This window comes from Pundamilia nyererei, unplaced genomic scaffold, assembly GCF_000239375.1.
Source record: "Pundamilia nyererei isolate P.nyererei 1_Seehausen unplaced genomic scaffold, PunNye1.0 scaffold00254, whole genome shotgun sequence".
Lineage (NCBI taxonomy): Eukaryota > Metazoa > Chordata > Actinopteri > Cichliformes > Cichlidae > Pundamilia > Pundamilia nyererei.
The window spans coordinates 171,492-183,919 of NW_005187655.1; the positions used below are offsets into that span (position 1 = coordinate 171,492).

General features: G+C 39.8%; 2 protein-coding genes across 5 annotated transcripts in view; both read left to right on the forward strand.

Moving 5' to 3' along the window:
- Positions 1-5,824, forward strand: part of hgfac (HGF activator) — a 16,635-nt gene extending 10,811 nt beyond the window's left edge. For all 3 annotated transcript variants that reach the window (XM_005749748.1, XM_013915073.1, XM_013915074.1), the window contains 5 exons: positions 474-738; positions 2,667-2,806; positions 3,122-3,262; positions 3,664-3,806; positions 5,485-5,824. In XM_005749748.1, coding sequence (XP_005749805.1) covers positions 474-738; positions 2,667-2,806; positions 3,122-3,262; positions 3,664-3,806; positions 5,485-5,679 — 884 coding nt within the window. In that variant the 3' untranslated portion in view covers positions 5,680-5,824. The remainder of the gene's footprint in view (positions 1-473; positions 739-2,666; positions 2,807-3,121; positions 3,263-3,663; positions 3,807-5,484) is intronic.
- Positions 5,825-7,719: 1,895 nt separating this feature from the next.
- LOC102196684 (protein Dok-7) overlaps positions 7,720-12,428 on the forward strand; it is a 42,435-nt gene continuing 37,726 nt past the window's right edge. For both annotated transcript variants that reach the window (XM_005749750.1, XM_005749751.1), the window contains exons 1-3: positions 7,720-8,068; positions 8,164-8,209; positions 10,131-10,361. In XM_005749750.1, coding sequence (XP_005749807.1) covers positions 8,015-8,068; positions 8,164-8,209; positions 10,131-10,361 — 331 coding nt within the window. In that variant the 5' untranslated portion in view covers positions 7,720-8,014. The remainder of the gene's footprint in view (positions 8,069-8,163; positions 8,210-10,130; positions 10,362-12,428) is intronic.

The following is a 12,428-nucleotide window of genomic DNA, read 5'->3' on the forward strand; positions in this document are numbered from 1 at the left end:
AAAAAGGAAAAACATTGGCTAGGTTAGATATGGGGGAAATAATAAGACATTACTCACCCTGAATCAACACGTCACGTCAGGTGGAGCCAGATGTTGATGTGGTGAGTGGGGTTTGCAACAGCTGTCTGTCTGTCATGATGCCAGGGGTATGCATAATCCTCTTCCTGATCATCCTCAACACATGATTTGCAGCCAGAGGAAGCTTTGCCACACTGAACATCATCACCTTATAGAAATGACTATTTTTGTTTTTTGTGCTTCTTGCAGGGGGAAATCAACCAGCAGTAGATTCAAAATTATTCAGAAGAGGTATTTAGGAAGCTAGTTTAAAAAAAAAAAAAAAGTCTAAATCTAAGCTAGTTGATTGATTTGTAGTTTCTTATCTGTTAGCGTCTTTTAGCTCTTTTTAGAAAGTGGCATTTTGGTGTGTCCAAGTTGAGCTGAAAATAATCCTCTGTTTGAACTTTTCTCAGCTTCTTCTCTGAGGTTTACTCCATTCAACGTCCTGCCCACCATTGAAAAACCCAAACCCTCCAAGCCGGCCAAAAAACCCTTATGCGGGAAAAAGCACAAGAAGAGGTTATCGACAGCCAGAGGGAGGATAATGGGTGGAACTTCGTCTCTGGAAGGTAGTCATCCATGGATGGCAGCCATTTACATCGGACAGTCAGACTTCTGCGGCGGCACTCTCATCTCCTCTTGCTGGGTCGTGTCTGCGGCCCACTGCTTCTTCAGCAAGTATGTATTGAATTCTACCGCTGCAGAGGATGTTACACACATTAGTGGAAAAAAGGCAACGCTATGAGTTTTTCCAGCCATTTTTTCCCCTCTACACAGTGTTATCTCTTAACCTTGGAAAGTGTGAGTCTTTTAAGAAATCGTATCCCCTTTTGAGTCAGTCTATGAAAGACTAAAGGAAGCTTGACAAAAAGTCACATTTCTTGAATTTTAAACAGTAATATATTCTCTCTGTATTATATAACAAACGTGTCTAAATATGCATGTTGTAATGTTTACATGCAAATGTTAGCACCTTCCTCTGATGTCAGTAAAACAGATGTCTGTTTACTGACATCCACAAGTTTAAATCTTTAGCTAAAGCAACTGAATGTTGCACTGGACCTACACAGCGGAGTGCATATAGTAAAATACAATATATGGTATCTGCAAGGCTTTCTTTTTAAGCCCCATGTCTACTGCTACAACTGTGTTTTAGTACAGTTGGGGCATGATTGGATTTCTTATTAGAAAGTATTAATTAAAATTCATAATATAAAATAGCATTATCAACATCGCAGGGGTTTAACTATCTTATAGCCAGCATGGTGCTTTAGGAAGGAAAATTACAGAATTAAGTGGATTTTTTTTACAGCACAAGTGACATTAAAATCATTAGATTTTAATTATTAGACTTTAAAGTAGTGTAATAAAAATTAGACTGATTTTTAGCCCAAGTGACGAAGTGGTAAGAATGCATGCCACATGGCTAAAAGATCGGTCAACCAGTCTGACTCCCTTTGTGTGTCATTGTTCTCTTCCTGTCTATTGTTGCTACTATGGTTCCTACAGGTGTAACAATCATGATAAGAATGGTCTTTTTGCCATCTTGAATGACCACATTTGGATGGTAGGACGCTGTGCTAAATTATCAGCTAATGATTGGTTGGTAAGCTTGGTTAGCATCCTGTAGCTATATACCGCTCCTGGAAAAGTAATGGCTAAAGCCCCAGACAAACAGGGCTAGAGACCAGTCACTGAATCCTTAGCAACTGCCAGTCACCAGCATAAAATGTCAATTAATTAGTGAAAACCTCTTTGTTATTACTTTGGTCGTGTTTTCAACTTGCCTGCAAACACTTTCCAACTACTTTGCAAACAGCAGTAAGATTTTACAAAGTGCGATGCCAGAAACAGAGACTGTTTCTGGTTTGCGTTGCACTTTCTCCAAGTTTAAGTACCGCTTTGCTAGCAGTTAGCAATTATACAAAATGCTGTCTTTCATGCAAACTGCAAAGAATCTGCTTGCAGCCAACACGTTTTTTGATACAGCATCGTCTTTGCAACTGAGTTTAGCTAATGAGGGCTAGCAGTCTCCAGCAACCACTCACCAAGTGGTCGCAAAATGCACAGTTTTCCTGAGTGACATGCAGTTATATCACATCCAAAAGGGCAGGCAACTCTCAAGCAATGTAAGCATAATGCCAAGCAAGGGCTGGTTTAAGGCACGTCTGCATTTGCTTCACCTTTTAGACCTGGAAGCTATATTCTCTTTAATAATGCATAACTTTAACTTTTGGTATTGTTTTGTTTGCTAGCAGATTCATGCGTTCGTCCATAGTTTGCACTTAATACTCAAACAAATACTCATCGACTACTTTCCAAATGGCAGGAAAAACACCCGTTTAATTGCAGCATTTGGAAGTTCTGCATTGGCTTCCTTTTTCACCCCCCTTAAAGGCCAAATGTGATTGACTGTGCTGCTAAAAGCTCAAACAAATGTTCTGTGAAGGTATTATGGGTTCTCTAATTTTCCCACCAGATTTCACGAAAAACAAGGTGAAGTACTCCAGTTACCTCAAGTTTATTTTGACTTGATGAGCTTTGTGAGTGTGGACTTTGGTATACTGGTATACTATAATGAATTAATTAAGAATGTCTTTCTTCAGCCCCCTGAAATCTCAAATCCGTGTGGTCCTGGGCCAGCATAGCTTTAATACCACCAGTCCCAACACGAGGACATTTGGAGTGGAGGACTACATCTTTCCAAGGCACTTCTCAGTGTTTAACCCAACACTGCATGACATTGGTAATTATTTAACGCATACACACACACACACGCGCACACATATGCCAGTGACTCACATAAACTGGAAGACCTCTTGTCCCTGTTCAGAAACACACAAACCCACTTAAGAACCCAGTCTGTATGCACAGCTGTGCTTCACTGAACAGCTGTGTCCCTCTGCACCCCCGCAATAAAAACACACACAAACACAGATGCACACATATATGTATATTGACAGTTGGGTGTGGCATTTTCCCAAGGCGAAGTCAGCCACTCGCTTCATACCTTTGCTTCATTTCTTTTCCTGTTTCATAACATTTCATTTCTGTTTGGCAGTTCTAATCAAACTGAAGAAGCAGGACGGGCGATGTGTGAAGAAAACCCCGTTCATCAGGCCCATCTGTCTCCCAGACAAAAGCATGACGTTCCCCGATTACTACTGCTGCACCATTAGTGGCTGGGGACATACACAAGAGAGTGAGTAATGAGGAGGTCATGGCAGAGCTGTGTCATTTCCGTTTTGTCACGATGACAACTATTTACATTGGTGCATTGATCACAGGGAGCACATTTGTCGTGCACCTCCAGTGAATTATTTATTTGTTTACACGCTTAAACCGTGAGGGTGGGGCCAAAATTGTTTGCGCTGCTATGTGTCTTTGAGAAAAGTTTCAGATTTATTTTTAACACACATAAAAGAAACATTTTGTCACTTTGGAAAATAGTAATTTGCTTTCATCTTGAGGGCTAAATCTGTCACAGCCGGGAGACGATTAGCCTAGCTTAGCTTAGCATAAGGACCGGGAAAAAATACGGGGTGACAGCTCGGTGTTACTGGGCTTTTATCTAACACGACTCATTTGTGTTTTATTTGACAGAGGGAATGGGATACTCCACTCTGCAGGAGGCTGGAGTAAGACTGACTCCTCACGATAACTGCAAGAAGCCAGAAGTGTATGGCAACCATGTCACCAGTGACATGATTTGTGCAGGGATTAACGGCTGCGTTGATGCGTGCCAGGTAGGGAAGCATTTTGAGGACTGTCATGTTTTGATGTAATTCTGCCAAGGAAGTGCTGGTGTCCTAACACAGAGTCCCATGATAGAAACATCTTTTTAAATTTTAAATTAGCTCCTGGCTCAATGTTCTATTTGCAGTTAAGACACCAGATTCACCAGCACTATAGAGCTCAGCAGTGAGGTCCTGGAAATAAAGCTCATAGTCACGTTCTGATTATGAGCCATAATACTATAACTATACATAGTAGAGCTGCTATGACATTGTGAAATGATGATATGTGTCACAAGAAACCATGATAACATATGATAACAACTTTGTTTTTGGGGAAACAAGTTTTATTTACTATGTCATGAAGAAAATGCTGAATTTAAACAGAGGTATCTCTCGTGGTTGGATATGAAGGTTACCATGGACATATCTAAAGGAAGGTTAGAAGGTTAGAAGTCGTTTGCTGTAAATTCGATGAATTGCAAAACATTATGGGATGAGTAGTTCCTTCACTGTTTTAACTAATCATTTTTTTTCTTTTTATTTCCCTTTAATTGTTTATCTGAATCTTTTCCTTTATAGTCATGATTCACCTCATAGCTGGTTGGCTGGGTTAAAAGCTTAAAACTCTATAAAAGGCTTTTCGGAAACATCAGTGGAGTAGGTCCATCCATCCATTCTCTTCCGCTTATCCTTATCAGGGTGGCAAATTCACTTGGGAAAGTGGGCGATTGAGCGCAATAGTGACAATATTATCTCTTATTATCAAGTTATTTATAAAGAATATCAATAGGACTTTAACTTCAGGAACTTTTTTGCGATTTAATCTCTTTTCTGTCATTACATTTTTTTTTTTCATTTCAGATTCTGCTTCACTTATTTTACTCTCAGCCAGAACCAAAAAGCTGAGCATACTTTTTACATTTTTTTATTTTATGGTATATTTTTGTTAGTTTTTTCTTTAATTATTTAACAGTATTTAAATTAAGAGTTAGATTGTGTTAATAGTTCTAACTCACAGTGTTAATGCTCCTGCTCTCAACTACACTCTTACACGCTGCATCAAACGCTGCATGTGATCCCGCTGCAGGTCATTGCAATTATATGAAGCTGCTGGATATTGGAGATATGAACTACTTTGCTTCATGAAGATCACATTTTAACCAAAAATCTATTTTACAATGACAGACTTTAGAGTTTAAAAAAAATCAACGTTACCTTTTCAACATCTCATTTAATGCGTGACTATACAAACTTAAATACACGTGAATTTAAGAAAGAAGAAAACAAATGTCTTTATTTCACTGTGTCTGGGACGGTACAGTACTTAACCCCCCGCCTTGGCTCTGTTGGGGATGACATCAGAGGCCAGGCTCGAGGTTTCACAGTAATGGAACAGCACTTAAGATGGCAGGAGGGATTCCCCTGAGTGAAATGTTGGGGGAAGGCAACGAGGGTCTCAGTGATATTCAGAGATGTCTGTGGTGCGACACTACCCCCTCATCCTGCTGTGTAAAATATTTGAACTCCTTCCTGTTAAATGAAATGAGACAACTGACTGTTTAGCTCATAGGTAGAGAGCAATTTTGAGCAATATATTCATTTTTAAGTGTGTGACTCAGCCGTTTGTGTGCCTTCACTGTGATCTGCGTGTATATTCATGTGTACATCCCCTTGTGCGTTTCCTCAGGGCGACTCCGGGGGCCCGCTGGCTTGTGGGAGGAATGACGTCAGCTTCTTGTACGGGATCGTCAGCTGGGGGGAGGGCTGCGGCCGCTCCAATAAACCCGGAGTTTACACAAAAGTAGTGAATTACATAGACTGGATCGATTCAGTGATCAAACGCAAACCCAAGCCTTCACCAAACGACATTACCTGGAAATAACCTTTCCTGCATGAGATGTTTAGAGATATTATATATGAACTTTTTTACAATTTTTTTTAATTATTGTAAAGCTTCTGGAAGTTTACAGGTTATTTGTTTAACTGTGAAATATTTTGAGACTGAATAAACCTTCAATGACTTTCAGTGACATCAAACTTTGAGTGTCTTTGTTAAAGAGCTGTGATATGTTGTGAATGTAATTAAAACAAGCCAGTCTCAAGGTTCACTTACAAGCTGAATACCATGATGTTTTTCTCCAAGTGGACTTTTCTCTGTTATCACGAGGCTGGATTTTCTGAGATTTGATATGTATTGCTGTTCAGTTCATTCATCAGATATTTCTCTCTTTAGTTTTTTTTTTTTTTTTAAATTAAGTATATAAATGGGCTTTAGAAATAATAGATGGATTAAAAATAGCTCATCTCAAGGTCTTGAGTCCTTTTACTATACTAGTTAAGCACATTAGCTTTGAAACAGTGAAACATCTCTAAGAAAATAACAGAAACTGGGTAAAAAACAATATATATTTATTGCTGATATATGTACAATTACATAAAAAGACTGTATAGACTTGATGTGGTACTTTTAATATGCACAGTTCAGTTTTAAGGTTGTTTTGTGGATAAACTTTCCAGATACCTAAAACTATGAAGCCAAATACAGAAAGTAGCTCCAAGAACAACTGAATGTAAAGATAATAAAGGGGTATTAAAAGCTTAAAATGACCTTAATAGGTCCAGAGACACTGAGTGTATGTGATTAGCTCCAGGGTCTGGGAGACCTTGGGTGGCACCAAACACACCCCTGAAGTTAGACTGCCCTGCTTTGGTTCTCAAATCAATGAAGTGCATGGATACAAATTACCTCGGGGTGTGGGTGACCTTTTTTCTGGAAATTCTAAATACCGGTACACCTTCACGGTGTTTAGTTGTTTACTCCGTTTAAATTGAACTTCAGATTGCTTTCCGCCCTTGGTGTGGTTCTTTTGCACAGGTGTGCAGACTAAAACAACTGTACCAAGGCCTTTCAGAGGAGGCGGACCAAACAAACTGCAGAGCAGTTCGCTGTGATATGTCCACAGTTAAAATCCTTATAACTTGTTTAATTGTCAAACCTTTTTCCAGTTGTTTTGTGTTTTTTTCTGGTTGCTTTCCATTGACTTAACCTTCAGTCCAGTGTACTTCCATTTGATGCAATTCAGAATCAGATTTATTTATTTAGTGCCAAAACACAGCAACACCTCAAAGTGCTTTATACTGTAAAGGACCTACAGTATTTTGAAGAAAACTTCAACAATCCATCACCACTTTGTGATGGTGGGAAGGAACAGGAACAAACCTCCAGCAAAGGCAGGCTCAGGAAGGGGCAGCAGTCTGCTACAACCGGTTGGGTGGAATAAAGAAAAAGACAAAAACAGAGCACAGTGAGACAACAACAGACAAACAAACGAACAAAAAAACAACCCACGAATCCTGGCAACTGCTTAGTTTAACTCGTTAACATTTTGACCCCACATGAATGCAAAAGGGTGGTGCTACATTCAATGGCCACTTTATTAGAAGATTAGTACACATATTGATCCATACTGATATGATAGCATTACACATTTGCTCCACATGCATCTCCACAAAGGTGCACTGCTGGATTGAGATCAGGTGACGGTGGAGTGAGCCGGCTCATTGACATGGTGATGTTTTCCCGCTGGACCAATTTTTTTCAATCTTCTGTTGTCCAATGTTGGTGAGCCCATGACAATTATATAGCCTCAGTTTCCTGTTTCCTTAGTTCTCTCCCAGTGTGGTCTTCTGCTGCTGTAGCCCAACATTGTGAATAAAAGAACATTCACAATGTTCTTTTATGCTATTCAAGTTACTGTTTCCTTCCTCTAATCTCATCAACAAGGCGATCTCGCTGAGAACTGACGCTCACTGTACATTTCCTCCGTTTCATTCCGTGAATCCTAAAGATGGTTGCTGCCCTGTGATTGGTTGATTAACGAGCTGTTGAAAAGGTGTACCTAATAAAGTGTCCGGCGAGTGTATATGTCTAGTTTGATGTATTAACGTGCTCGGTTTTACTGTTAGAGTGGCGTGTGGCATGTTAAACACGCGGGAGCGTCTCACTGTACCAGCCCAGGTGGCAGCAGCAGCATGGCCGGCAGACGGACACACAGGCAGGCAGACAGACAGACAGACAGACACTGGTCATGCCATTTTCCATGTGCCTTCCTTGCTGGGGGGCGAGTTTGCGCCCCGCTAGAGGAGAGCGCAGCTATTTTGAAAGTGACCCCTCATTCAGGCAGCGACTCTGCAGCTGTCAGGAACCATGACTGAAGATGACGGATTCTGTTGTCGTGGAGGGATACGCCAGACTCAGAGACGGGAAAAAGGTTGCTTTTACTTTGTCTTAATATGCGGATATCTCCTATGCACACTTTGACCAGTGCTTTAAAACCCCCCCAAAAACTTTTCTTTTGTTTCACAGTGGAAAACTAGGTGGCTCGTGCTCCGCAAACCGTCGCCTGTAGCAGGTAAAAAAAAAAACTTAAAAACTAGCTAATTTTGTTTTTAGCATTTCTCGCTCGCATTGTTGTTTTGAAATTAAATCTGACAGCGGCTACACAGATCTGCCGCGACAAGCTGGAGGAGGACGGTGAGCTGGTGTTGCACTGCTTGTGTTTTCTGTTGCGTGAAAGCTCAACAAGCCTCGGCTTCAAAGGGCCTGCGTTTGTGTTCAAATACACAGCTTTGACCCAGGAGGCTATGGCGTCCAAGGAGGGACAAAAAGACCTAAAACTTTTAAAATAAAGCTTGCATGACAAATTCAATACATTTGAATTTCAAAATCAACATGTGTGCAAACCACAGTTGGTATTAAAAGACGTGTGTGTGTGTGTGTGTGTGTGGGGTGATACTGCAACTTGTGTTGTAGATCCGATACCAAGTAAATACGGAACCAGTGTTGCCGATACTTTGAAACCTAACCTATAAAGGCAGTTTATCTAGGGGAGATTTGGTGAATTGTTGTTAATTTGTAAATTCTGAACACTAAATCAATGATTTTAACTTTTCCCAATAAGTAATTACCAGAGCAAAACACAATTATTAGGTTTTTGTGCAGTTTCGTGCAGATAAACAGTTTTTTCCTTCTATTTTGCCTGTAATGTAAATGTGCCACTTTGGGGAAACTTCAGTTGTTTAAATGTGTTATGGGCTAAAATAAAATAGACGTGACTGTCAACACAAAGTTCAGACGTTTTTAATAGTGGATTTTTGACATATGTATATTTTTTTTTCGTTTCCAAAATAATAATAATTTATTTAATACAGTTCAGCAGGCTACATACTGAACCCAGTGGATAGAAACAAAGTATGGAGCCTATTATTGAGCTAGCATCAATCTGACACCAATACCAGAGATGATATTGATACTATCCACACTTGCCCACCTCTAGTAAAACCTATATTACACAATGGTTCTGAAAAAGAGCTGAAACATTAGCACAAGCTAAAAGAATTTCATTAATCGTTTTTAATGACTCAAACATTTAACGTGGGATTGTGTTTTAAAAAAATGGGAAAACTGATGCCAAAGGTGCTTTTAATCCACACACTGTCTTTTTCCCCCATGCTGTAAACTCACTCTTGAAAGCATTTCTGCACAGTTTACTTTTTCTTTTTACACAATTACATTTATAAATTATTAATTTTTACCACGTGTACTGCTTCTGCTGTACAACAGCAGGCTTTCAGATTATTTCTAAAACAACATCACACAAGCTTCAAACCTGTGGTTCTTATTTGAGCCCATCTTCAAAGCTAATGTGCTAAAGTCCGAGCCAGAGACTCGCTGTATTTTTAGATGTACCATGAATGTGAACAGTCACGCTTACCTGCGAGGCTTCGGCTCTGCGGAAATAAAATCTAGTAGTCATTATATTTGCACACATTTTCAAATATTTTATGGAAAAGTGAGTGGATTTAGCGTGAACTTGTATTTGTACCGCATTCAGTTTTACCGCAGAAAGGTTTCTTGGGTATGTTGCGCTGCACAGCTCAACATGCTCCACAGTGAGGCTGAGTGCTGCTGCTCTTCAAATCTTTGATGTCATGTTATCCCAGCTGTCTGTGCTCATGCCTCAGTTATGCGAGTGTGTGTGAAGGAGAGGGATGATACACGGACACACACAGTGTTGTTTTGTCAGTTGACACTGATTGTTTGAAAGGTGGCAACAAACAGAGGACACTACAGTAGCTACTGTGGGTCAAAATACATCCTGTTAGTAACTGTCAGTGTCATTTGGGGATTCCAGTATTGATTTTACTTTATTTTTTTATTTTTTTTAAATAAACTGTTACACCTTAAAAAAAAGAGTAGAATTTAATAATGTTTTAATGCAGACTGTGTTCTTCTGTCTTTGTTTCGTCTCCTGCTCATTGTCTGTCCTGCAGACTGCCTCGTGTTGCTGGTTTTTAAAGACAAATCAGAGAAAGTTCACGGCAACAAGGAGAGGGCGAGCATCACCTTGGAGGAGATCTGCGGCTTGGAAGCTGGACAGTGGTATGAGGGTGTGGCTTTTACTCTGACCATCCTCTGCCTGAATCAGGCTGTTTTGCTGGGCTTTGACAGCAGGGAGGCCCTGCAGGCATGGGACGCCCGCCTGCGATATAGCCTAGGAGAAGGTGAGAAGAACCATGAGTGTTTGTTTTACTTGTGTTTAACATCCAGTGTTTCTTTTTCTTTCCCCTCAAAACCTTTCAAGGAATTTAAATGATGATATTTGATGTTCCTATCCAGCTGTTCAAAATTACCCCCGTGCAATCATCTACATGCTTCTGAATCAATTTCCTAGATAAACAAATGATTTTTGTCTTTAATGAATATCTGTTATCTACTATCGTACTACGTTTGTTATCTAAAGTGATATTTTAACTTTTTTTTCCATGTCTGATTACTCTTAAGAATGTCATTTAGTCAAGCACTGACTCTCTTTAGTGTGCATATTGTTTACTGTGTGGACTTGTTATATAAGTTACATGCATCATGAAGCAATAGGAGCTATTAATAGCAACGAACTGTTCAGCAGGTGGCAGCTGAATTTTACATTTTACATTAATGACAGTGCTGGGGGACCTGATTGTGTGGAAGAGGCTTAAGACAAATTGCATTGCAGTTGTTCCTTCCAGTTTGTCGTCTGTTTTGTGTTAAAGTATACGTGTGCATGCTTGGACAGATGCACTTGTGTCTGTTCAGGCTTGCATTGAGAGTTAGATAAGTGTGTGTGTGTGTGTCCTAATGTCACTGAGTGGAGTGCATCCAAGCTGGCAGAAATGTCACCTGCCAGCTGCTGGGCTGAGGGCCACCATGCACAGAGCTTTTGTTGTCTTACGTGAGACTGTATGAATCCTTTTTAACCTGAGCGATGATGTGCCGCACCTGGCCAACATGCCCTCGTCGCCGCCTCCGTTAATCAATCTCCCTGGCCAAGTTTGTTCAAATCCGCGAAAGTTTTTAGTTTAGTGTTGTTGAGGAAGATCCACAAGATCCACACTTGCTGTGTGTGAAATTTAGCAAAGTCAAAGGCAGAAACGCCAGTGAAGTGTTGTGATTCGCTCTAATTTTATACCCGACTTTCCCCTTTTTCTTATTGTCGAGACTCAGACTCATGAAACACAGATGTCTGTGACACGCTTTGATTGATTGCGCTGGGCTTTAGATCTGAGCCCGTTGTGCTCGGCTTGCTGATTTCATTCTGTCTGCAGCTGTTTCCCCTTTTTATTTGTGAATGAAATCAAATCCATGCTGAAGTAATCATCGTGTGAGGACACTGTGTTTTCTGCCCCTTGTGAAGCTTTTCTCCTGTTTTTGTCAGTATGCAAAATTACATTGACCGTTGTCTTTCCATTACTCATTAGTTCTGCAATCCTGCTCACTTTAATCACAGTGAATCCCAGTAGACTGTTTGGTGGTTTCTTTGATGGTTCATTAGGACATAGTTGTAGAGCCCTCAAAAAATCCCTATAGAGATAAAGTGCAGCCATTGACTGTATGTAAAAGATGGATGCAGCCAATGTTGCACCCTGTTTGTGAGCTTGCAAACAGAAGATTTAGCTAGCAGCCATCTTGTATTTTTTTTAACAGAAGTAAATATTTTGATAAGGATTTTGAGCCTGAAGTTATCATTTAATGCAAGGTTAGCAAACTACATCCATGTATATACGGATGCATGTGCTCATTAGTCATAAGTAACAGATTAATAAAATAATGTGATTTCACTCACAAAAACAGGATTACTGTCTTGACTTTTAAGTACAGTTAACCATCACAACAGTGTGTGTCATTTGTTAGATAATTGCAAAAAACATCCTACAAAGAAACAAAACCACTAATGAGGTTCAGTACAATGGCTTTAATCAGCCCAAATACTATTACTGACCTAGCTGCAACATTATGCTCCAAAACACAGCATAAAACATGGACGTAAGTTCTAGGTTGGAAAAATAAAGCTAATATAAAAGTGTCTCAAACCTGCATTGTGCCTTAAAGACACCAGATGGTCAGCTTTAGTTTAGTTTACTGGTGTAATTGATTAATTAATTTAGTTAATTCCTTTTTAAATCTTTGTCTTACGTTCTGTATGTTCATTGGCTGATGACTTATGATTGACCAGTTGTTAGCCAATGAGCAAGTAGATTTTAAAAAGCAGGATGTGTGGGGATGGGCAGATGTGACTGAAACTTTTTTTTTTT